This window comes from Syngnathus typhle, linkage group LG15, assembly GCF_033458585.1.
Source record: "Syngnathus typhle isolate RoL2023-S1 ecotype Sweden linkage group LG15, RoL_Styp_1.0, whole genome shotgun sequence".
Taxonomy (NCBI): Eukaryota; Metazoa; Chordata; class Actinopteri; order Syngnathiformes; family Syngnathidae; genus Syngnathus; species Syngnathus typhle.
The window spans coordinates 5639502-5662062 of NC_083752.1; the positions used below are offsets into that span (position 1 = coordinate 5639502).

The 22561-nt window shown below is 48.2% G+C and overlaps 5 protein-coding genes, 1 long non-coding RNA gene and 2 other non-coding genes across 10 annotated transcripts; 5 read left to right on the forward strand and 3 right to left on the reverse strand.

Annotated features, from left to right (window-relative positions):
* Positions 1 to 26: 26 nt before the first annotated feature.
* Positions 27 to 4931, forward strand: LOC133168575 (endosialin-like). Its single transcript, XM_061300231.1, has 4 exons — positions 27 to 196; positions 644 to 1162; positions 1555 to 2173; positions 2795 to 4931. Exons 3-4 carry the CDS (start codon positions 1765 to 1767, stop codon positions 4363 to 4365), a joined length of 1980 nt encoding a protein of 659 aa, XP_061156215.1. The 5' UTR covers positions 27 to 196; positions 644 to 1162; positions 1555 to 1764; the 3' UTR covers positions 4366 to 4931.
* A 150-nt stretch (positions 4932 to 5081) lies between these two features.
* On the forward strand, positions 5082 to 5153 carry trnaa-cgc (transfer RNA alanine (anticodon CGC)). The gene has a single exon. It is a non-coding gene; the product is annotated as a tRNA-Ala (tRNA).
* A 220-nt stretch (positions 5154 to 5373) lies between these two features.
* On the reverse strand, positions 5374 to 5446 carry trnav-uac (transfer RNA valine (anticodon UAC)). Its single transcript has one exon. It is a non-coding gene; the product is annotated as a tRNA-Val (tRNA).
* A 668-nt stretch (positions 5447 to 6114) lies between these two features.
* On the reverse strand, positions 6115 to 9775 carry LOC133167999 (trafficking protein particle complex subunit 14-like). The gene is made up of 13 exons (XM_061299191.1): positions 9248 to 9775; positions 8757 to 9073; positions 8596 to 8691; positions 8340 to 8469; positions 8186 to 8272; positions 7993 to 8113; positions 7761 to 7908; positions 7613 to 7695; positions 7372 to 7523; positions 7146 to 7282; positions 6906 to 6984; positions 6630 to 6744; positions 6115 to 6511 (listed from the first exon to the last, which is right to left on the reverse strand). The coding sequence occupies exons 1-13, from the start codon at positions 9525 to 9527 to the stop codon at positions 6343 to 6345; spliced, it is 1914 nt and encodes a 637-aa protein (XP_061155175.1). The 5' UTR covers positions 9528 to 9775; the 3' UTR covers positions 6115 to 6342.
* Positions 6867 to 7784, forward strand: LOC133168000 (uncharacterized). Its single transcript, XR_009718135.1, has 3 exons — positions 6867 to 7009; positions 7139 to 7547; positions 7619 to 7784. It is a non-coding gene; the product is annotated as an uncharacterized LOC133168000 (long non-coding RNA).
* A 24-nt stretch (positions 9776 to 9799) lies between the features above and the next one.
* On the forward strand, positions 9800 to 12826 carry slc35f2 (solute carrier family 35 member F2). Its single transcript, XM_061299186.1, has 9 exons — positions 9800 to 10130; positions 10344 to 10444; positions 10534 to 10706; positions 10941 to 11068; positions 11222 to 11381; positions 11457 to 11613; positions 11690 to 11742; positions 11883 to 12037; positions 12245 to 12826. The coding sequence occupies exons 2-9, from the start codon at positions 10356 to 10358 to the stop codon at positions 12446 to 12448; spliced, it is 1119 nt and encodes a 372-aa protein (XP_061155170.1). The 5' UTR covers positions 9800 to 10130; positions 10344 to 10355; the 3' UTR covers positions 12449 to 12826.
* A 319-nt stretch (positions 12827 to 13145) lies between these two features.
* On the forward strand, positions 13146 to 22261 carry elmod1 (ELMO/CED-12 domain containing 1). 3 transcript variants are annotated; one of them, XM_061299187.1, is made up of 12 exons: positions 13146 to 13289; positions 18628 to 18688; positions 18902 to 19047; positions 19149 to 19177; positions 19260 to 19357; positions 19417 to 19546; positions 19649 to 19782; positions 19850 to 19918; positions 20443 to 20463; positions 20691 to 20741; positions 20810 to 20943; positions 21048 to 22261. In XM_061299187.1, the coding sequence occupies exons 2-12, from the start codon at positions 18672 to 18674 to the stop codon at positions 21221 to 21223; spliced, it is 1005 nt and encodes a 334-aa protein (XP_061155171.1). In that variant the 5' UTR covers positions 13146 to 13289; positions 18628 to 18671; the 3' UTR covers positions 21224 to 22261. The 3 variants fall into 3 exon arrangements, with proteins under 3 accessions (XP_061155171.1, XP_061155172.1, XP_061155173.1); XM_061299188.1 differs by lacking the exon at positions 20443 to 20463; XM_061299189.1 differs by lacking the exons at positions 20443 to 20463; positions 20691 to 20741.
* On the reverse strand, positions 13506 to 17814 carry LOC133167998 (uncharacterized). Its single transcript, XM_061299190.1, has 2 exons — positions 17267 to 17814; positions 13506 to 15366 (listed from the first exon to the last, which is right to left on the reverse strand). The coding sequence occupies exons 1-2, from the start codon at positions 17787 to 17789 to the stop codon at positions 15284 to 15286; spliced, it is 606 nt and encodes a 201-aa protein (XP_061155174.1). The 5' UTR covers positions 17790 to 17814; the 3' UTR covers positions 13506 to 15283.
* Positions 22262 to 22561: the final 300 nt, after the last annotated feature.

Sequence of the window (22561 nt, forward strand, 5' to 3'; positions counted from 1 at the left end):
TCTCACCCCTTCACTCCCATGTCAGCTTCCACGCTGTCCTACTTTTCCACATGCTCTCTGCTTTCTTCATTTCTCAAACTTTCCATGACTTGGAGCTCTGCTCTCTCTCAGTCTGCGTGCGTGTACGTGTGTTTGTGCGCCACTTCACAACTCCTGCAAGAGGGAAGGTCAAAGTGGAAGGGGTCACTTTAAAAAGGTATTTCCTCGCCATAGTCCAGGGAGCAGATGCATGCCATGGCTTGCATCGTTTTCGGTCCAATGCAGGGAATCGAACCTGCGCGCACACACATCCTCAACAGGAATGCATACGCACACACAAAGCCAAAGCTAATTGCTCCAGTGTGTGTGCATACAATCAGTGCGTGTGCGTGTCTGCGCGCATGCTCGTGTGTGACATAGGACACCCGCGGTTGGGAAGAGTTAACGATTGTTTGATCTGGCGCGCACGCATGCACACATGTTGGGTCGGTAGATTCCGTTCCGACCCAAAACAAACATGAGCGCTGCTCGCTTCGCATAAAATGAATTCTTTTTTTCCTTTCTTTCTTGAACTTAAACTGAATGTCATAGCGCTCGCCATTTTGCTGTCATGTGACTCGTTGGTATCTCAGGTATGATTGGGAGTAGATGCGTTTCATTTCAGGATCTCGCTCGTGAGTGAAATGAGCGAAGGAAAAGAAGCATGAGAAGTTCATGGCGTTTATATCACGTCTGCTGCACTTGGAGGAAGACTTCCTGACCATATGGAAGTCCATACCTTGAGGAACTTCCTGTATGGGGGCGAGGCTTGGGCTTCACCTTCGAAAAGGGAGATCCAGAGGTGGATTTCTGCGAGATCCATCGCTGGCGCTGGAATGTCTGAGGGGGCCGGGCCAGCGCTGGTCCTGCAGGGCCAGCGCCTGCAGGACCAGCGCTAATGGGCTAAGCAGACGGCGACGCGACTGCACGCTTTGAGCTGGAGGTGATGACGAGGACAAGGAGTGGGAAGCCCATGCGAGGGAGAAGAAGAGGAGGGGGAGGGAAGCAAGACCAGAAGGCTCTTCGGGAGCCGAAGGTTTTCTTCTTTCCTTCTTTCTGCTCTTGTGCTGCTGCTGTCCTACTGAACGCCTCCATACACGCGCGTGCACGCACCCAAACTCCACTCAGGTGGTCCGGTTTGAAGGTAACTCCAAAATATACTCCTGAGACCATCCTCATGCACATCTGGCATTTCCTGTTTCCTCTCCTGCACCCCCTGTCCAACACACACAAAACTCACGCACACGCGTATGCAAACGCACACACATATGATAAAGATTTTCCAGAGTGTGTGTGTATGTGTGTGTATAATGATGGGGGGGAGGGTTCATATGGTTTTCATATACCCCCCCCCCCCCCCCCCCCCAAATGCCAGCACACTGAGTGAAGGTCCTCCTGGCTATACAGCACTTCTTTAAAAAAAAAAAACTTTTTTTCCCCTCGACGTCGCAAATGAAGCCCCTCTCTTCTCCTCCTCTTCCTACCCCCCCTCCCCCCCCCCCCCCCACACACACACACACACGCCCCCACTTTCAGAGCTGCATCTTCTCCTTCAGTCGCTGGTGAAACTCTCAGCAGAAGCGATACGTGAAGTCTTCACCTGAATTGGAAAACAAACAAAACAAACTAACGGGTGGCCTCCACATCCAATTTGGCTGCAGTGAAGCTCTACGTCCGGTCCTGCGTCTGCAACCGACTGGAGAAGGATCTTCTTTTTTCTTCATTTCATCAGCAGTGACCTTTGCAATGTGGCCCCTTTGGAAGCGCTTTTGCGCGCTGTGCACCTCGAAGACGGCGCACGCCAGCTGGCTGCTGATGCTGCTGCTGTGCCTTGCGCAAGCCGCCTCCGGTGCCGCCCCCACCGACGCCGAGGGCGCTGAACTGCGGGAGAAGGATGCACTGTGCCACCCGCGCGGATGCCTAGCCGTCTTCATGCAGCGGAGAACCTTCCGAGAGGCGGGACGCGGCTGCCGGGAGCGTGGCGGCACCCTAGCCACAATGCACGACCGCCAGACAGCCGACTACGTCCACCAGTTGCTGGCGGAGGCCGAGCCGCGCGGCGCCCGCCTGCGCCTGCGCCTTTGGATCGGTTTGCACCGCGCGCCGCGCCAGTGCTCTGCCACGCGCCCACTGAGGGGATTCGTCTGGGTCACCGGTAAATTGGGCCGGGTCAGGTCGGGTCGGTTTACTTGGCCACATCAAAATTGAGTATATGGAATCAATCATTTGTATTTAAAAACAGAAAAAACACAAAATTGCGGAAAATATTTAGCGAAAACTTCAAAATGGAAATGCAGATGTAAATTTATACGAGCATTTCTGCTCAAATCCTAAAAGAATGAAAAGGCAAGTGAGCGCCTGATGTAACTAACGTAAGTCCACAACACTTGCATTTTAGTGACCTCTAGTGGCCATAAATTGAACACCATCTTTATATTACATTAGATTATTCAATCATCCATCAATCGAACCACCTAACCTCACGAGGATGTCTGCGGTGCACCCTGGCCTGGTCGCCAGCAAATTGCAGGGCACAGATTAAATTAAATGTAAAATTCTCAAATCTGATGGAATCTGGGAAGGTTCTTCTGGATTTGATTACATTTGAGTAGATTCAATTGGATTACAGTGGATTGAGTGAGGTCATGTTAAATGACAGAGGACAGTATATTTTATTAGAATGGATTGGTTTCCATGGATTCATTGAGTTATGGCCTTGGCGAGATGAACGTGAGCAAATGGCATGACCTTTTGGTGTTTGTTGCGCCCCCTGCAGGTGACCAGGAAGGCCAGTTCACCAACTGGATGCGCGAGGAGGCGGTGGGCACGTGCGCGGCACCGCGCTGCGTGGCCATGGCCATGACTGTGAGCACAGCTGATGGGACCCGCCTCAACACCGACGACACCGACAACTTCAAGTGGTTGGACGGCTCTTGCGGCCTGGCGCTGGACGGCTACGTGTGTCAGTACCCCTCCAAGGGCATGTGCCCGCCAGTGGAGGATGAAGGGTTCGGCCCGGCCTTCTACTCGACGCCCTTCCAGCTGACCAGCCGGTTTCTGAGCCACGTGCCGTTGGGCTCGGTGGCCGCCCTCACCTGTCCGTCTGGAACCTCGGACAGCGCTACCGGCGAGCAGACGGTGCTGTGCATGCAGAGAGACGACGGGTCGGTGGGCTGGTCTCGGGACGCGCCGCTGTGCGGGGCTAGCGCAGCACCGCCCGACCAGGACGTGTGCAGCGGCGACCACGGGTGCCAGCAGCACTGCCAAAACACCGAGTCGGACTATTACTGCTACTGCTCGGAAGGTTACACGCTTGCCGAGGATGGCTACAACTGCGAGCTGGACCAGGTAGCCCCCACCGACCTTCCAGAGCTTTCCTCTCCAGATCAGCCCAGCAAGCCGCCGAGCGTCAAAGCAGCGTGCGTGGCCATGGGCTGCGAGCACGACTGCGTGGAGACACCCCGGGGGGTCCGCTGCACGTGTCCCCCGGGGTACCAAATGGGCCCGGATGGACGTCGGTGCTCTGACGTGGACGAGTGTCAGCAGCAGCCGTGCTCGCAGGCGTGCGTCAACGTGCCCGGAACCTTCCACTGCGCGTGCCACGCCGGCTACCAGGCCGACGACGAGGGCGAGTGCGTGGATGTGGACGAGTGCGAGGATGAGGGCAGCTGCGAGGGCGCCTGCCAGAACACCCAGGGTTCCTTCACCTGCGCCTGCCGCTACGGTTACCAGTTATCGGAAGATGGCACATGCCAGGACGTGGATGAGTGCGTGGGGGCGTCACCCTGCCAGCAGCAGTGTCTCAACTACTTAGGCAGCTACCAGTGTTACTGCGACGTCGGCTATGAACTACAGGTCGACGGACTCAACTGTCGGCCGATGCCTGCCGACGAAGAATACTCCACGATGACCCCGGACCCCACCGACTCGGCCCACGGATCAGACTGGAACCGTGATGGTTCGCACAACGCTGGCCCACACTTTGACGTGCAGTGGCTAACGACCGCCTCCAACGAGCGCCTGAACGACTGGTACCCTTCGTCGAGGCGGTTCCGGACGGAGCGTCCCCCCGAGGCAGGGCGAAGCGACGGGGATGGACTACGCCCCACAGCCGGAGGTCAAGAAGGTGAAGACGAAAGCGGCCGTGACAAGAGCAAACAAGACAAGAGCTGGCTGCTGGTGGCGCTGCTGGTACCGCTGTGCGTGTTCCTGGTGGTGATGTTAGCCCTGGGCATAGTCTACTGCACCAGCTGCGCCGTGGACAAGAACATGCGTGTGTCGGAATGTTGCCGCTGGATCCTCCCCGGGCCACAGCCCGAAAACGTTCAGCCTGAAGCGCGAGCGTGACGCTGATGGGGGACACTGTCCTGTAATATGGTCACGTGTCACATGACGATGTTTCATGAACATATCGCAGGAGCATTTTCCATGACCATGTCACAAGGTCAGGTGACAAGTCATATGGCATGTTGATGATATGTGGTTATGTGATGTGGTCATGTGCCAATATTGGTGATGAGACAAGACCATAGCACTTGTGGAACACTGGCTGTGAGAGATTGGTCACGTGACACGGTCCCGTCGCAAAGTCATATGATGTTGGTGTCTAAACATTTGTCATGTAACATGGTCATGTCATTCATGCCACATCACATTGTCATGTGGTCTGGTCATGCAACATGATCATGTAAATGTGGTTATGTGACTCATCATTAGTCATGTAGCATGGACACGTGACATTGGTTATGTGACAATGGTCTTTTGAAACGTCACGTAACATGTGCCACGTTACATGATCATGTGACATGACCATCATAAAGCCAGCACTAACTTTCTGTCTCTCCCACAATTTTTGTAAATAAATCATTTCCATTTCATTTTGAAACACAATAAAAGTGACTTTAAGAAAACCACCTGGTTACAGTTACTGTGATACATTTTCGAAACTTATGGGATTTACAAATGAGCTATGAACAGTACAGTATATGGATTCAGCATGACATCACTGCCGCGCGTGACGTCACCGTTGATAAATTATTATTTGTTTGCCATGACATAGGCGTGGGGATGTAGCTCAGTGGTAGAGCGCATGCTTCGCATGTATGAGGTCCCGGGTTCAATCCCCGGCATCTCCATTTTGTAGCCTGGCCAATTTTGAGCAATTGAAAACAAGACAACGTTGACTATACAGTACACTCAAATACAAACGTAATAGTTGGAGATTGAATGTGGGCCTTCTGCAAATATTAATGTAATTCATAATAATTAATAGTTCGATTGTGGTCAGGCAGTAGTTTTCCGTGCCATGTGAGTACCAATTGAGAAAAATACGTGCCAACACGTAAAAATGGACGCTGGTTCCACTGGGGCTCGAACCCAGGACCTTCTGCGTGTAAAGCAGACGTGATAACCGCTACACTATGGAACCATCCGACGATCTAAGGCATAATTTTATCAATTTATAGATGCATGTACCATCTCAAAAGCCGATCCGATTTCAAGGTTTATACAATGTAATTTGTCAAGTAATTAGTTTCGGTTACGTTAAGTCAAAGTCCAAAGTCTGTAAGTCTGTATTGGCCGTTGTTTCCTGGCGCTGTGGTGCAAGTAACAAAGAGAGTATTTCCGTACATGCACATGTATTTCCGGGTCGTGTCAGTCGGCTAGGCTATCAGACGTGCATACGCGGTCATGTTGGTAGGGGCGGTTTCCTTGCTAATGCTTAGGGAAAAGTAATCATATGATAAACAGGAGGGAAATGACAGGGTTGGAAACTTATTTTGATCTTGTGATTATTTGGAAGTGCTGACTTAGAACTCTTATTTCTGCCTGTGCTTGCTGTAAACTTTGTTGGGCTCCACCCGCGAATGTAAACAGCTCTAGCTGACCATTGTAAATATAAAGAGGTAAGACCACCTCTGCAACTGGCTGGAGCCAGTTTGCAGAGACGACCCCAGCTGAAGCTTTCCCCAAGTTAAAGACATGTTCTGCACGCCCCACCTTCCTTGTTGAGAATAAATACGATTGTTGCAGGAGTTGCTTTCAAGCACTTGCGTGTTGCACAAAAGTGATGCTGGCTCTCCTCGCTTGCAAGCGAAAAATGGGCAAACTGTTTATTCAAGTTTATTCAAGTTGATACTGATGTAGACTGATAACACTGCAAAAAATGCAAGATGGTTGCAACGCACGAGCTGAAGCTCCACAACTCCTGTCAACATAGTTCCTTGGCACCAAGATGCCAGAATGTGTTCCCCAAAGCAAGCGCATTTGTCCAGACCAAACATTGTCCTTTGAGGGGTGGTCAGCATTCTCCCGCATGTCCTCCTAGATGTTCTCCCTGCGTCCCGGATCCACAACCAGAACTTTGCACTCTCGCTTGGCAATCTTGTCCAGCGACAGAAGGCTTTTGTCCTGCGGTGGCAAGTAGAGCGGCCGACCCACTGGAGAACCCACCGGGGGCGTGATGGCGCGCCGCTCCATGGCGCTGCCCGTCCTGAGTCGCACATGCACATGCAGTCAGGTCCAAGACATCCACACAATATCATTGCTACATCGAAACAATAAAATGCTTGATGTTTATTTGGAGCAGGAGAGTGAGGTTGCGTTCTCACCTCATGATGTGCGAGCGAGACGGCTGCTGGTGGGAGAAGGACTGGGAGCGACCCAGACTGGCCTGGTGGCGGTCTAGCAGGTCTCGCATTGCCGGGCTGGATGGGCTGTTCTTACCTGAGTGCATTCAGACTCAAGAATCAGATGACGCCGCAGTTTGCAGAAGGCAAGAGGTCACGTTCAAGCAGAAGCACCAAACGTCATCTGGCTAACTTCTACTCGGTGTCTTCTTCAGATCTCCTGAATTCCTCCTCAAAGTTTACGCAAGGTGCACCTACGTGAGAGTGGCCTGGCCTCAGGTGGCGGGTTGGACACGGATGCCGTGAATTGCAGCTTGAGCTTCATGTGCTGACTCAGCTGAGGAGGCAAAAAGGAGGGCCAGGTAGGTCATCCATCTCTCTCTCATTTCCGACTCGCTAATTTTAATTCCTTTCAACATAGTAGACATAAACTTGGTTTGGGAATCCGGATGGAATTTGTAAAGTGATGAGCGTGATGGCGCCCCCTACAGGTGGTACCTCATAGAGTCCCGGTCGGAGGATCTGGAAGGCTACGCTGAAGGTCAGCGTGCTGCCCTTGCGACAGTGGCCCAGGTTGCTGAGGGGGGTGTGGCACACCACCGCAGAAAGCGTGGTGTCCTCGCTCTGACCGCGCCCTGAAAATACAAACTGCGCCGTCAAGGACTACATGGTCCAATTTCCAATCATCCATTTGGTTAAGAACAGGACCACAGCACAAACCCACCCTCGGGGGTCCAGACCAGGCGCACGGACAGGAAGTCCTGCAGGTTGTTGAGCAGCACATATTTGACCTTGAAGTGCTCCTTTACCTCGACGGTGCTGGGACAGCTTGCCGTCATCACGAAGCGCGGCCGGTCCAGGCGGACGCTTGGCAACCTGGTGGATGCGCAGCGCTGGCAAGTAAGTCGCTATACCTACTCAGAATATTTTGTATTAATATAGAAATATAATAAGTGAAATATGACCTGTAGTGGGTGTAGATGCAGTTGGTGAAGGGCATCTTGGCAGTTGACCACTGCAGCACAGCAACCAGAGGGACCTCCATCCCCTGAGAAGAAGGACGCAAACATTAGGGGGAGCACATTTTTTATCTAGAACGCCTTCCAAACGCACCTCATTGGACTCGTCCAGCGGCATGTCGTTGAGGTGCAACTGGAACAGGAAGTCGTGCTCCTCCAAGGCACCGAGCATGCTGGGAAGGCGGCAGGCGGCGCTGTCCACTTTGCAGAAAGACGCCATGCCCACCTCGCCCGAGTGGTGGCTGAGATGCCACGAGCATATTAAAGATGAGATTCCTCCAACGTTTTGAACCAACCACCTCCTGAAAAATGTATTTCCTACGCACCAAACGTTGTCCACCAACAGCACAGAGCCGTCGGGCATGACGGGCAAGTAGGAGGCGTTGAGGTCCGGCAGAATACGAAGGTCCCGCACGCTCACTTCCTCCTGCGACGACTTGTTTAGTACTGAGCACGAGCAGGAGAAGAAGGTCACTTCGGCTTTTGATGGCAGCGGCTTGACATGTTGATGCGCTTTACCTTTGAGCACAGCCAGGTGGCGCCCCGAAACGCTCATCAGCTTACAGCGCACGGAGGGAGGCGGCAGGACGGTCAAGGTGGTGCTCACTAAGTCAAGACAGGTTTGAGGGACACAGTTGCCCACCCTTCAAAGCTTTGAGCACGGAAAGCAAACCTTGAGCCTTGAAGGTGTTCAGGTCCTGTCTGAAGGTGAGTGACGGTTCTCGTTGCTGCAGCACGCTCAGATAGCCCAACTCCTGCACTTCTGCTTGCTCCGCCTCCTTCTTCCACACTGTGACCATCACCTGAGGCCACACACAATTTGGACATTGAGGATGCACGAGGACGAGTGTGGCGGAAAGATGGCTGGGGACTTGAATGTGAAGCTAAGGATCTACTATTTTTTGGGATGCTGATGTGTGAGGGACCACCTTGACTTTGACAGTGCTGACAGGGAGTTTGTCCAAGGAGACGGTGAGCGGAAAGATGACCTCGTCCTCCAGAACCATCGGCTCATCCAGAGGAGACTGCACAACGTGGAGGACAAATGTAAAGAGGAGCTCTCAGCCCACGCCACGCATTCCGCACTGACCTGGAACGGAGCCCTGCGGAACTCCCGGCCGGTTGACCCGCAAGAGTTGTGAATGAGCAGCGGCTTGCAGTCCCGGAAGGTCCGACATCGCGAGTCCACTCTGCTGCCCAGCGCCGCGATGGCCGCTTCCGCCGCCGCCATGTAGTCATCCCCGGCGTCGTCGCCGCCCTCGTCCCCGCTGCTGCCGTAGTCGTGGTGGTGCTGGCCGGCCCGGTGCCGACCGCTCTCGCCTGGACTCACGCTGGCCACGGCGCACAGTGAGCCCGCCAGCTCGCGCCAGGCACGACCGCTGCATGTTTCGGTCCCGAAACCGTCCCCTGATGAAGAACAAGCAGTGCTTGTCAGTTCAGAAATAATTATTGACGATTATTGATGTGATATTTCACTCATGAAACTGTTGGAGCAATGAGAGAGAGTATGTCTTGCAGTCAATTAACATAGAGCATCTGCTTCCTCCTACTCCACCCCCCTAACTCCTCCTCCGTCCTTACCGGGGCCTGTCTTGGTCGGCGTCACCCTTCCGGCGTCCCTGCAGCGCAGCACCAGCAGGAAACGGACCGTCTCTCCCAGGTAGAGATGGCTCCTGCGTGGTAGAGTGCGGTATTGGGCCGGCTCGGACAAGTCCGTGATGGGCACCGCCGGGAAATACATGAAGTACTCGCACTGAGACTCCATCATCTGCACCATGGCGACGGGCGGATGCGGAGGAAGAAGAGGAGGAAGAGGAACAATGATACACCAGCGATGCCCAGGCCTGACTTGGGGCGCCATCTGTTGGAGGCGACGCTGCTACTGCAGGCCTTCGATGCCGCAGAAGTGGACTTATCATTCTGGCCTCTCGGCTATGTTTCTCGTTATAATTAACCGTAACTTCTTTTTAAATAATAATAATTATTCAGGCTCCTGGGCCTCTTGGCCAGTGAGATCCAAACAGATGGCATATTGATGTACTTATAGCACGTACTGTATTTAAATTCGACGCGGAAAAGTGACGTTTTTACCCGAAGTGCTCTTATTAGTCGAGGCTGAATGATGTCATTATTACGCGTCGTTGCTTTTGAAGCAGCAAAAGTGAGACTGTCGACCTTCCAAACTACAACGGGGAAGCGGAGACGCATCAAAGAAGCAAACATTTCTGTCAACTGCTGCCATTTTAGACCCAATGGAAAAAGGAGGAGGAGAGCGATCAAGGAAAAGGGGCGCTTCCGGTGTAGCATCATGATAAGGCTCATAACCGACACGCTTGCTGGAGGAGGAGGAGGCAAAAATGTGGACTGGTATCTACTGACAGTCTCGGACTGAACACCGTCGTGTGAATCAATGGTGTGAAACTTTGAAACTTCTATTTAAGAGAAGCCTGCTGATTACCTTAAGGTAAGATTCTTTGATGTCAGACAAGACTGGGAAAGAACGAAAATAATAATAATCTTGTTTAGCTTCCATTACTGGAGACATTCTATCCAGCAAGAAAATCTTGAACAGTCCCTGTAATTAGAATCACGAGACATTCTTGAGTGATTTGGACCATGGTGTCTCTAATCAGCCAGGACACTGATTCCTGTACATGTCTCTTTTATAATCTTACAGTGCTGTCAAGTAATGGAGGCCCAAGCAGATGAAAAGATATGTGGGAAATTGAGGCTAGCCTGCGGTCTCTACAATTACAAGCTGAGGGACGTCTTCACGTGGTGAGTGCTTGGATTACCGACTTGTTTTTGTTGGAAAGTCATCCGAGGTAGTGGGGGGGCTTGATCCACCCGTGCTCTCTTTTTCCCAGGGATCTGTTGAAGACATTGCTTATGGGCCAGGTCTTGTCCCTGATGATCTGCGGCACTGCGGTAAGTTGCCAGTACCTGGCCGACGCCGGCGTGGAGGTGCCCATGTTGCAGAGCTTCCTCAACTATGCCCTACTGCTGCTGGCATACTCCCCCTTCCTCTGCACCCACAAAGGTATAAACAGTTCGTCTTAGTCTGACGCCATTATCTAGACTATTTTTTCTCCAATCATACTGTTGTTATAGTTCAAGGTGACTTTACATGATAATGAAAAGCAGTTTTTATAAGCAAGCCTTTATGCCAGTGGCTAAAGTTCCACACAGGCCACATACTCTCAAGTGATCAATACATTTATACAACTGTAAATCATATTCGAAAATCTGAAGTATACTTGTTGCATATATGCAGGAGAGCAAACCTTCTCGCAAGTTTTGAAGTCCAAGTGGTGGAAATACCTGCTGATGGGTCTGGCCGACGTAGAGGCTAACTACACGGTCGTCATGGCCTACCGCTACACCACGCTGACCAGCATCCAGGTGAGACGCAACAGCAAGTAGTACAGTGTTGTTGTGTACTCCGTTTTAATGAATAATAATTAAGGAATATGGATGTTTTGTCAAATTGGCCAGAAGTCATTTCATAAATATGTTGATTGGTATCATATCAATACTGCCCCGTGTGTTTCGCAGCTGCTGGACTGCTTCGTGGTGCCGGTGCTGATGGTCATGTCCTGGTTCCTGCTGAAGACTCGCTACAGGCCGCTACACTACGTCGCCGTGACCGTTTGCCTGCTCGGCGTGGGCGCCATGGTGGGCGCCGACATGATGGCCGGAAGAGACCAGGGATCCAGTAAGGAGGTCGTCCGTCGTCTTTCTCCTTTCTATGCTGTCCGTGCCATCTTCTATTAATGGAACGACTCCACAGCCAGCGATGTCTTGTTGGGCGACAGCTTGGTGCTGATTAGCGCCGTCCTTTACGCCGTGTCCAACATGTGCCAAGAGTTCACCGTGAAGAACCACACCCGGGTGGAGTTCTTGGCAATGATGGGCTTCTTCGGGACGATCATCAGTGGGATTCAACTGTGAGCTTTTTACCCCGCAAACAATTTTATTAGAAAGAGACAAAAAAACAAACTCGGGTGTTGTTGTCTTTTGCAGAGCTGCACTGGAAGTTAGTGCGCTGAAGAAAATCAAGTGGAACGTTCACATTGGTGAGTTCATGGAATCATTATTCAAACAATGTTTTTTGAAAAATATTTCATGCGCCTAATGTTACAATGGCGTAGAATTCATTTTTTGGAGAACCCCTACTCTAACCTATCTCCGTTGTTTTTTTGTGTGTGTGCCACAGCCATGCTTTTTCTTCTCTATGTGGTGTGCATGTTCACACTGTACAGCTTCATGCCGGTGGTGGTGAAGAGGACAAGCGCCACCGCTGTCAACCTGTCACTTCTCACTGCTGACCTCTTCAGCCTTTTCTGTGGGCTCTTCCTGTTCCACTACACGGTAGGAGGGTGGGGGTGGAGAAATAATACCTGTCTTAGTCGCCATTTGGGGGCGCTCCCTACCCCCGCGAATAATCGAGGCCTGCTTAAAAGAGATTTGTAATTGTATCAAGATGCCACAAGATGGCTGCAAAACACCAAGGCCATGCATCTAGTTGCGTTACAAATTTTGGAACACTTCTCAATAACGCGACGTTTTCGTTTCCAGTTCTCAGCGCTGTACATCATGGCGTTCATCTTTATCATGGTGGGCTTTGTCACTTTCAACGCCGTGCCCACGTACTCTGCTCAGCCCGAGCGTGAGCCCGACTCCGGCAACTCGTTGGACCAGGAGGCCCGAAGCGCATCAGACCACCTGTTGCCAGCTGACACAGTCAGACAAAGTCATGTGACATTGGTCTCTGCACTCTGACGGCACAAGAAGAAGAAGCCGCAAGTCTTTCTGTTTTAAGAAAGACAGCTTAAATGTCTTCTATCATACTGTTACAAAAACAGGAACAAGGCTGTTTACGTTGATTCACAAAAAAAAAAAAAAGCTACTGTTCATTTGTTACTTTTGCCTACCTGGTGTTGTTGATTCACACTTCCAAAAGTGTTCTTGATCCAGAAGTGTTCTTTTCTGCTGCTAGACCTTTTATACCCATTGATTTGACGGCGTTTGTAGTTCTGCACTGCATTACCAATGTATCATATTTGTTTTTGATATTCTCCTTACAAAACATTTTGTAGAAAAGTCAACTTTTGAAGAGTACCAAAAATGGAAGACTATTAAATATTGTCAGTTTGTTAATCGTTAGCTTTGGGATCAATCCTTTTTGTTTGCAAAAACAAAATCCGATTATCTTTTGTTTTCTATGAAACTAATTTTTGGAAAATAATTTTTAAGAACATGATATATTGAATCATACTGTACATCACAAAACATGTATTGAAATAACTCCCTCCCCAAATTTGACCATTCATTTACATATTGTTACTTTCTGCTTTCTCCCAAGCATTAGAAACGGCTCCATGAACTGAATATGGTGACGTTTCGAGATCTTTTTTGTGTGCAGTTTTGAGCACCGCTCTCCATTAAGCACGTTACGTCACTTATCTGCTCCCTTGTATTTTGGCGACCCCTGTCGACTGCATCCTGACACACCGGCGGCGTCATCATGGAGGAGAAGCGGACGTCTGGTGCCGAGTGACGGGAGGGAAACACGAAGCTGCACGTCGCCTGCCTTTTACTTCCTTTGAAAGATTAGAAAACGGTAGGATTTGCTTTTTAAGACGCATTTGGTGACGCGCTGACCTTGCAAGGCGGAGGGCACTGCTGCGCATGGTTGCGGATTATGCAAATGTACCGCGTTGCTTTTGCTAATCATCCAGCAGATTCTTTAAAAATCACATGATTTTACTTTTTTTTTTTAATTTTGTTATGTTTATTCTCTTACATAACCTTTGTAAAGAGCACAGATTCACGTTACTTTTGTTAGCGTGTTTTTATTTCCTGAACAAGCCTCATCACAATGATATTCATCCGCTGACCAATCACACCTCCACACCGCACGGAGAAGGGCAACAAAAAGTAGAGCATACCAAACAATGCAATATGCAAACGAGAAACAACACTTCCAAGTCAATACATAACAATTCCTCTCTTCCAGCTTTGATGCACCAATAATCATCAAATAAAAAAAATATAAGTACTATGTTTCTATGTGCTATTAAGTGTATACTTTTCTTTTTAGAGGCATTTCAAAATTCACAACAATTTTCAACATCAAATATTAACAACTTTTTTTTTTTTTTTCTTTTAAAGAACATTTGTTTCCTTTCAACATTTATAAATCAAGTCTGTCTGGTGGTTTGCGAACCCTCTCAGGATATCTGCGTCCAGGAGGATCAGGTAGGTTTGTCATTGGTTTGTGTATGTCCATTAGCTCCGGTGTGGACATGTTTTCCTCAGGTGTGATGTCAGAGGCTGGAGTACTGTCCTTAGGGTTTTGTGGGACAGTAGGTGTGGTAGTTTGAGTAGCGGCATTTCCAGGTGATGCGTCCAAAAGTTGATCAACATGTCTGCGCCAGACGACATTAGGCTCAACACTCACTGTATATGAGAGTGGTCCAGTTTGTGTCAAAATTTCCGCATGTTGCCATTTGTCGCCTTGGTTACGATAGTCTCTTGCCAATACTTTTTGTCCGATGTCAAATGATCTTAGTTTCCTTTGTAATTGAGTTGGTGAACATTGTCTGTTTGAAACATGTTCTCGGATGTCAGGTTTCAGGAGATCTAAACGAGATCTTAGGTTTCTTCCCATGAACAACATTGCAGGTGACTGTCCAGTAGTAGTATGTGGAGTGTTTCTGTAGGCTAGCAGAAAGTTGGCGATTTTCTGCTGTAGTGGAACTTCCTCCCTCCTACTGGCTTTCATCGACTGTTTGAAAGTTTGTACAAAACGTTCAGCAAGTCCATTCGTCGCAGGGTGGTGAGGAGCAGAAGTAAGGTGTTTTATTCCGTTGCTTTTCAGGAAGATCTGAAACTCCTCACTAGTAAACTGGGTACCATTGTCACTTACAAGCTGAAGAGGGTATCCTGTACGTGCAAAAAGCATCTGTAACTGGTTCACTGTTACAGTTGTAGTTGCTTTCTTTACAGTGAAAACCTCGGGCCATTTCGAATGAGCGTCGACCACAATAAGGAACATGTGATCCATGAAAGGTCCAGCATAGTCAATGTGAACGCGTTGCCATGGGGCAACAGGCCATTCCCAAGTGTGGACAGGGGCAATCTGAGGTGAGCGCTGAGTCTGGTGACATCCTCTGCATGTTTTGACCAGAGTTTCAATTTGGTTGTCAAGGCCAGGCCACCACACATAACTTCTAGCAAGACTCTTCATCTTAACTACCCCCATGTGCCCATCATGCAGCGAGTTTAGAACTTTGGATCGCAGTTTGGGAGGTACAACAACGCGTGACCCCCACAGGACACATCCTTGGGACACAGTAAGCTGGTCTTTTCTGGTGAAATAGTCCTTAAGTTCAGTATCTGCATGCATTGGCCAGCCATTAACAGTTAAGTCATACACTCGAGATAGCAGAGGGTCGTTTCTTGTTTCTTTGCTTATTTGAGCGCAAGTCACCGGAAGTGGTTCCATTTGCAGCATGTGAAGATTTAAAGCAGGATCAGTAGCCTTCTCTGTCAGTGGTTGAGGAAGGCGAGAGAGACCATCTGCATTTCCGTGTAGTTTCGTCCCTTTATAGTCTATGGTATAGGTGTGTGCTCCAAGAAAGAGAGCCCAACGTTGTAAACGAGCGGCAGCCATAGCAGGAACACCTTTCTTTGGACTGAAAATGGAAACAAGAGGCTGGTGATCTGTAATCAGCATGAAGTGTTTTCCATACAGGTATTGGTTAAACTTCTTAACACCCCACACTAAGCTTAAAGCTTCTCTGTCAATCTGTGCATAATTACGCTCTGCTGGTGATAAAGAGCGTGATGCAAAGGCAATGGGGCGTTCAGAGCCATCAGTCATTTTGTGAGATAGAACTGCACCAATGCCATAAGGTGAAGCGTCACAGGCTAGACATAGGGGAAGCTTTGGATCAAAGTGTGTGAGCACCTTGTCTGAAATAATGAGTTCCTTTGCCTTTGTAAATGCCTGTTCACAGTCTTCAGTCCAGTCCCACTTTGCCTTTTGGTGCAGTAGTGCATTCAGTGGGTGCAGCACAGTGGAAAGGTTTGGCAAAAACTTGTGATAATAGTTAACAAGGCCAAGAAATGAGCGTAACTGGCTGACATTTTCTGGTTGTGGAGATTTTACTACAGCTTCAATTTTGTCCTGCGTTTTGTGAAGTCCGTGCTTGTCTATTTTGTGTCCACAATACTCAATGGACTCCTTGAAAAACTCACATTTCTTTTTGTTTGCTTTTAGACCATATTCTTCCAGTTTCGTTAGAACTGCATTCAAGTTTTGCAAGTGTGACTCTTTGTCCCAACCAGTAACAATAATATCATCCAAGTAACATTGAGTACCTGGGATTCCTTGTAGCACTTGGTCCATTGCACGTTGCCATATCGCAGGGGCACTTGTAATACCAAATACAAGCCGGTTGTATTGGTATAGTCCTTTGTGAGTATTTATGGTGAGGTACTTGCGTGAACTTTCATCCATTTCCATCTGTAGATATGCTTGTGCGAGGTCAATCTTTGTGAAGTGCTCACCATTTGCTAGAGATGCAAAAATGTCATCGATGCGAGGGAGTGGATACTGGTCTGCATGCATGACAGGGTTAACAGTTACTTTGAAATCACCACAAATGCGCACTTTGTCTGAAGATTTCTTGGCAACAGGTACGATTGGTGTAGCCCACTCAGACCAGTCCACTTTGGATACTATTCCTTGATCCATGAGATTTTGCAGCTCAGCTTCAACTTTTGGGCGTAGCGCATATGGAACAGGGCGTGCTTTATGAAACTTTGCTTTTGCACCTTCTTCCAGCTCGAGACGTGCTTTGATGTGTTTCATTGTTCCTATGCCTTCGCTGAACACATGTGCATGTTTATCCAGTATCTCAGTTAACTTCATGTCTGTGAGCTGTTTGGAGGCTATGTGCATGGACTTTATTTCATGCCAGTTAAGCTTGATTTGTCGTAGCCATCTACGACCAAATAGTGGTACACCTCCCTCTTTAAGGACGAACAGCTCAAGATTGCACTTTTGGTTTCTGTATTTCACTTTCACTTTGAGTTTTCCCAGTGGTGCAACCTTTTCTCCTGTGTATGTCTTCAGTTTTACACTGGTGCGTGACAGTTTAGTGTCTGGGAACATTTTCTTGTAGTCGTTGAATGATATGATCGACAGTGCTGACCCTGTGTCCAGTTCCATTTTTAATGGCACTCCATTAATTTTTGGTGTCAGCCAAATCACATCACCGTCATTCTCTTCTGTAGCACACAGCCCTAAACAAGCCAATTCTTCCTCACTTGAACTGTCAGAATCTGTCTGTGCTACTTTGTGCAATTTTTGTCCTTTTCTTATATTGTGTTTATCTTTTGCATTACTGTACTTTGATTTACACATCTTCTGTATGTGCCCTCTTCTATCACATTGTCGGCAGTCTTTATCCTTAAACCAACACTCTGCGGGGTCATGTGACTGTTTACCGCATCTGAAACAGGGCTTTGCTTTGGTATTATGCCGTTTGGTGTGCAGTTTAAACACAGAGCTTGTGGCTGCGTTTTTACCTTGAAGCTCCGTCGCATCCCTTGCTGCTGTCTCCGCTGAAACAGCTATTTCCACTGCTCGTTGCAAGGTGAGTTTGTCCTCCGTCAAAAGCCGTTTCTGAATGCTCTCGTTGTGCAGCCCGCACACGAACCTGTCCCTCAGAGCATCTGAAAGTCCGTCTCTGAACTGACAGTGTTCGGCCAGTTTCCTCAGTTCTGCGATGTACTCTGACACCGTCTCCGTCCTTGACTGGTTTCTCTTGTGAAATCTAAAGCGCTCAGCAATCACCAATGGAGCTGGGTTTAGATGACTTTTCATTATCTGCATTATTTCATCAAATGTTTTGTCTGCCGGTTTAGCTGGGGCGACCAGGCTACGGAGTAAGTTATACATTTTGGCGCCCATGACACTGAGTAGGACAGCTACTTTTCTTTCGTCCTGTATCTCATTAGCTAGGCAGTACTGCTCAACTCTTTCCACATAAGTTGTCCAGTCTTCTACCGAACTGTCAAATATGTCCATATTTCCCAAGATTCCGGACATTTTTTTTCACTTTTCTTGGCGTCCGTTCACTTTTACCTTGGTCCTGAGCGACACCCGTCCTCACCTCCGGCTAGCTTGATCAGAGCAGAATCCGGGGCGAGCAGACGAAACTTACGTCCACACAACCAAGTCCATGAAGCACTATTCACTTGTGTCCGGTCCACCTCCGCATTTGTAGGGTCCTTTTTAAGTCTCGTCGCCAATTTTGTTATGTTTATTCTCTTACATAACCTTTGTAAAGAGCACAGATTCACGTTACTTTTGTTAGCGTGTTTTTATTTCCTGAACAAGCCTCATCACAATGATATTCATCCGCTGACCAATCACACCTCCACACCGCACGGAGAAGGGCAACAAAAAGTAGAGCATACCAAACAATGCAATATGCAAACGAGAAACAACACTTCCAAGTCAATACATAACAACCACGGTTTGATTGTGTCGTGGATTTGAAACGGTGGCGCCTTGTAAGGGGTAAATTAGGAGAGAAGAGCCGCAAATGCAACGGCTCGCGCCGTCATGTCTTCGCACCATGGACAGTTCCTCAGATGCAGGCCTGCAGCGGTGGGGGACAACAGAGGGTCCGCGGGCCCAATGCGAACCACTAGTATGCAAGAGTATTGTGCCTACACAGAGGAAAAGACAATATTACAATAATTATTTTTCAATATGTCTTGATTAAGTTCTTTTTTGTGTAAAAAAAAAAAAGCAATGTGTGTGTTCTGAGGAATTTACTCCTCTCAAAAAGCTTAAATGTTCGTCATCTACAATCACAAACATTTGATTGTAGATTTTCATACATGACATATGGATCACTGTCACCACGTTCACTTTGCAGGTACTCCCCTAGTTTTAGCTCCAGTGAAGAAGACACCAGGCACCATGAAGCACTTCCTGAGGTAAGGCGAGCCTCCATTTGATCAGGATGATGGAATTTATTTGTGATGCTCTTTAGTTGTCCTGATTATTATTGATCACGTAGAGGTGTTGGAGAATCCGCTTTGGTTTATCTGTGCATATTTTTTTTTAACCTTGTTCAGGTGCAAACAGCCCCTTGTCTATTTTTGTAAAGGCACACTATGTGACTTTCTTACTTGTGCTCTCCCCTTCAGAGTGTTGACCCAGTTCTTCGTGTTCCTCTACTGCAAATGTCTGTGGCGAGGCCTCAAGTTTGTGGCACGCAAATTCACGGGACGCTGCGAGCTACAACGGATCTGCTACAACAACAAACACGGTGCCCGCAGGACGCTCAAGATCGGTGAGAGGCTAAAATTCGTCAACTGACAATTCTCAATTATTTGCCAGTTCGTTGATTGGTACTGTCTGATCTTTTCCAACTTTGCAATGTTTTTCTTGCAGAGTCGTCTCTGAAGTATTCCAAAAATGAGGTAAATGTCCAAGTTTAGCAATTGAAGCAATTTGATTATCTATTTTGAGAGAAATGTACAGTACACCATATTTTATTTGCAGCTACTGCAGTCCGCCCTTAGCGCCCATCCTGACAAAGTAGAAAAAATAATCGATGACATCATGGCTCTGAAGAAGATCAACCCCGATACCAACCCTCAGTAAGACCAAACACACCTCTGCTTCTTGGAAAAGATAACTCATAAGCTTCTTCCACCAGGTTGGGCATCTCCTTGCAGGCCACCCTGCTCCAAATTGTAGGTTACAGGAATTTGGTGGCCGAGGTGGAGAAGCTCCGGCGGGAGCCTTATGACTGTGAGAATGATCAACACGAGGAAATGCTAATGAAGGTTTGCTGTTCATCAAACCATTAAACTCATCTCATATGTTAGTATGTTGTGTTCTCTCCACAAGATGGCCGCCCAATTCACCCTTGTTGGTTTTTGGTATAGTTGTGGAAGGAGCTGCGTCCCGACACTCCCTTGACCGGACGGATTTCCAAGCAGTGGTGTGAAATCGGATTCCAAGGCAGCGATCCCAAGACGGACTTCCGTGGGATGGGCCTTCTGGGTCTCCACAATCTGCTGTAAAATAAGCTCCCGGTTTACATGCGCGTGCTAAAGATGCTATGCTAATTTTGCCTTTCTCCATAGATACTTTGCAGAACATGACAAGACTGCAGCTTTGCAGATGCTCCACGACTCTCTTCTACCCAAGCACAAGTATGTCAGAAGACTTCACGCAGGCTCCCTCTCGATTTCTTGCATCAGTGTCGTTTCCACGATAACACAAGTGACCTCATTTGTGGATCATGCTCACGGTCGGCGACTCAAACACTTCTTCACGGCGTATGGACAAAAGCATTTGACACACTCACCTTTCTTTGACAAATGAAAAAAACTTCCAGTGAAATTGTGTAACAATACTGGAGGAGAACATTTCAACCTTGGAGGGGATTTAAAACGCTTCCCTGAGGACCTCCTCTTCAAATTGTTACTTGAGAGTTCAACTTTTTTCTAAGCATTTACTCAAAAGTCAACGGCTAGAGAAAAAGGTGTGTCGGTGTACTTTTGTCCATAGAGCGTGGTCTCTTCCCAGCTGGACCAGGTCACTCAGTGCCTCCTCATTTTGTGTTGATTGCATCACTGCTTTGTATTGCTTTGCCATCAGCATCTCAGTGAGCTTCTTCTGTCTGTTTCGACACACGCTTCCCTCCTCTGTGTCGCTCCCACGCCCGCCGCCGCAGGAATGCGCAAGGGAGTAGCAGGTACTCCATTTATGGTCACCCTCATTCACCCGCTTTGTCAGCCACATGCCGTGAATGCGCCATTGTTCCAATTCCAAGCCGTCAAATCCGTTTAGAGAAGAGCTGGGGGAACCGTTTTATACCTCATTTGTGAATTGCACAAGCAGTCTCGTCTGGTCGTGCTGCAAGTGTCTGTTTTAGAGCACCTCGGCTACGACCCTTGACTTTTATGCGTGTGTCCTTCACAGTGAGGCCAACATGTTAGAATTTGAGCCCAAGAACGTTGACAAAGCCATTGGGTAAGGTTCCAAAAAAAAATTAAAATGATTACATAACAATTTAAATCACATTCTGAAATGTTGTGCAGCTATTCCTTCGCCATCGTGGGTATCAACATCACGGACCTGGCCTACTCGCTGCTGGTGAGCGGCGCCCTGAAGACGCACCTGTACAACGTGGCCCCTGAAATGGCTACGCTGCTGCACCTCCAGCAGACCTTCTGTGAGTCGACATACGGCCAATGGCGAGACGGCCTTTGGTTACCTTGACAACCATGAGCCTCGGAGCCCAGACTTCTCTTAAGATTGTTCTTGTGTGTTTGTCAGGCTACCTGATGCAAGAGTTCCACCGCTTCTGGATAGAGGAGGACCCCAGCGACATCATGGAGTTCAACCGCGTGCGTGCCAAGTTCCACCGGCGAGTCCTGCGGCAGTTGCGGGACCCCGACATGGCGCTGTGCCCCCGCTTCGCCGCCTCCGACCTCCACCTGGTCAATCTGTAGGCACAACTCCCTCCCTGCCATTCCATCACTCCCACCATCACCATCTGACGTCCTGGTAGGCCTGGCCGGTCGGTAAAAATCCTCGAGCTAATGTCACGTGGCCTACGCATGCAGTAGCAGTCAAAAAGTTTGGAAACATCCTCCATTCTCAGCTGTGCATATCCAAGTTAATATCTTGAAATTCTTTTAATGTGAATTTTTAGGGGTTTTTCACAATTTTGACTCGCAGCCTATAAATACACACACCACCGGCGTAGCGTCAGACATCACCATAGCAATTTTTGCACCATCTTCGTGCCACTTTTTATTTTCATGATTGTATGGCACTCGAATCACTAGATCAAAATCCATTCAGACCTGATTTAGGCATTGTTGTTCTTTACAAATCGGAAGCGATCAAAAAAAATAGTGAAAATGTACTGTATATAGATAATATGTGTGACACTGCAAGCTGTCAAATTTCTGTATGCGTTCCATCACCTCCTTGCCAATATTTTGAATGTGCATATTTGACGTGGTGTCTTTATAGCAATAGAATGCTTCTCATTTGCCTTTATTCACAAAAAAAAAAGATCACTTTCTATCATGAATGTTTCTCACATCAACGATTGTTTCAGTTCAAATCCATGGAATGTGACACTTTTAATGTCCACCATCAGCCAAAGCAATAATTCCGCCTCATTTGGTGTAGACGAGTTGCAATGTGCTTGTTTTGACGGTTTTTATTAGTAGTGCTCCGTTTACAGCTTAGTTACATCACCGAACGATGAAGTGATAACAAAAGATTGCAGAAAAAACAATGAACATACTCTAACCGCAGGGCTGTGAGCCACACGCTGCTTCACCAAAACACGATATTCTCCATTCGCTTTGTTTACTACCCTTGCCTTTTGACCTTTTCCCGCCTGTACTCTTAAGTGGTGGCGTTTCACTGCTTTCTTGATGATCTTCGACATGTTCTGAGTAGATATCGTGACGCTGTACTTTAGTTGTCTGTGCTGTGCAACACAAATCAATAAAAAAAAACAATGTAAAAGAAAGACAGTTAAGGGATGGCTCCGTTTTTTTGGGCGCATTCAAAAGACTGATGACAGGCAGGTGATATAAAATGACCTTTGGGCATTCGATTTAGGGTGTGTAGACTTTTTATAAGCAATGCTTTCAGGAGGCAATGGATGCTGATGAGGATTGCAAGTAAAGCACAACATGAACATCAAAGCATGAAAAGCATCCGGATTAGTGCGGATCAGCTGCAGACAAACGCAAAATTGCAACTGTGAAAAGCTGCACACACTGAGTCAGCACTTTTGAAGATACTTTGTCTGGACAGTAAATAAC

What these genes read in the sequence shown, in the direction of transcription:
- slc35f2 (XM_061299186.1), top strand. Translation starts at nt 10,356, where the DNA reads ATGGAGGCCCAAGCAGATGAAAAGATATGTGGGAAATTGAGGCTAGCC. An exon ending in CTTCCTCTGCACCCACAAAG is followed by an intron (nt 10,707 to 10,940) that starts GTATAAACAGTT and finishes GCATATATGCAG; the next exon opens with GAGAGCAAACCTTCTCGCAA. An exon ending in ATCATCAGTGGGATTCAACT is followed by an intron (nt 11,614 to 11,689) that starts GTGAGCTTTTTA and finishes TGTCTTTTGCAG; the next exon opens with AGCTGCACTGGAAGTTAGTG.
- elmod1 (XM_061299187.1), top strand. An exon ending in AACCCCGATACCAACCCTCA is followed by an intron (nt 19,358 to 19,416) that starts GTAAGACCAAAC and finishes TTCTTCCACCAG; the next exon opens with GTTGGGCATCTCCTTGCAGG. An exon ending in GCACCTCCAGCAGACCTTCT is followed by an intron (nt 20,944 to 21,047) that starts GTGAGTCGACAT and finishes TGTGTTTGTCAG; the next exon opens with GCTACCTGATGCAAGAGTTC.
- LOC133167998 (XM_061299190.1), bottom strand. Translation starts at nt 17,789, where the DNA reads ATGTCCGGAATCTTGGGAAATATGGACATATTTGACAGTTCGGTAGAA. An exon ending in GGATGCGACGGAGCTTCAAG is followed by an intron (nt 15,367 to 17,266) that starts GTAAAAACGCAG and finishes TTCCATTTTCAG; the next exon opens with TCCAAAGAAAGGTGTTCCTG.
- LOC133167999 (XM_061299191.1), bottom strand. Translation starts at nt 9,527, where the DNA reads ATGGCGCCCCAAGTCAGGCCTGGGCATCGCTGGTGTATCATTGTTCCT. An exon ending in GAACACCTTCAAGGCTCAAG is followed by an intron (nt 8,273 to 8,339) that starts GTTTGCTTTCCG and finishes GTCTTGACTTAG; the next exon opens with TGAGCACCACCTTGACCGTC. An exon ending in TCCGACCGGGACTCTATGAG is followed by an intron (nt 6,985 to 7,145) that starts GTACCACCTGTA and finishes TTGCCTCCTCAG; the next exon opens with CTGAGTCAGCACATGAAGCT.
- LOC133168575 (XM_061300231.1), top strand. Translation starts at nt 1,765, where the DNA reads ATGTGGCCCCTTTGGAAGCGCTTTTGCGCGCTGTGCACCTCGAAGACG. An exon ending in GGGATTCGTCTGGGTCACCG is followed by an intron (nt 2,174 to 2,794) that starts GTAAATTGGGCC and finishes CGCCCCCTGCAG; the next exon opens with GTGACCAGGAAGGCCAGTTC.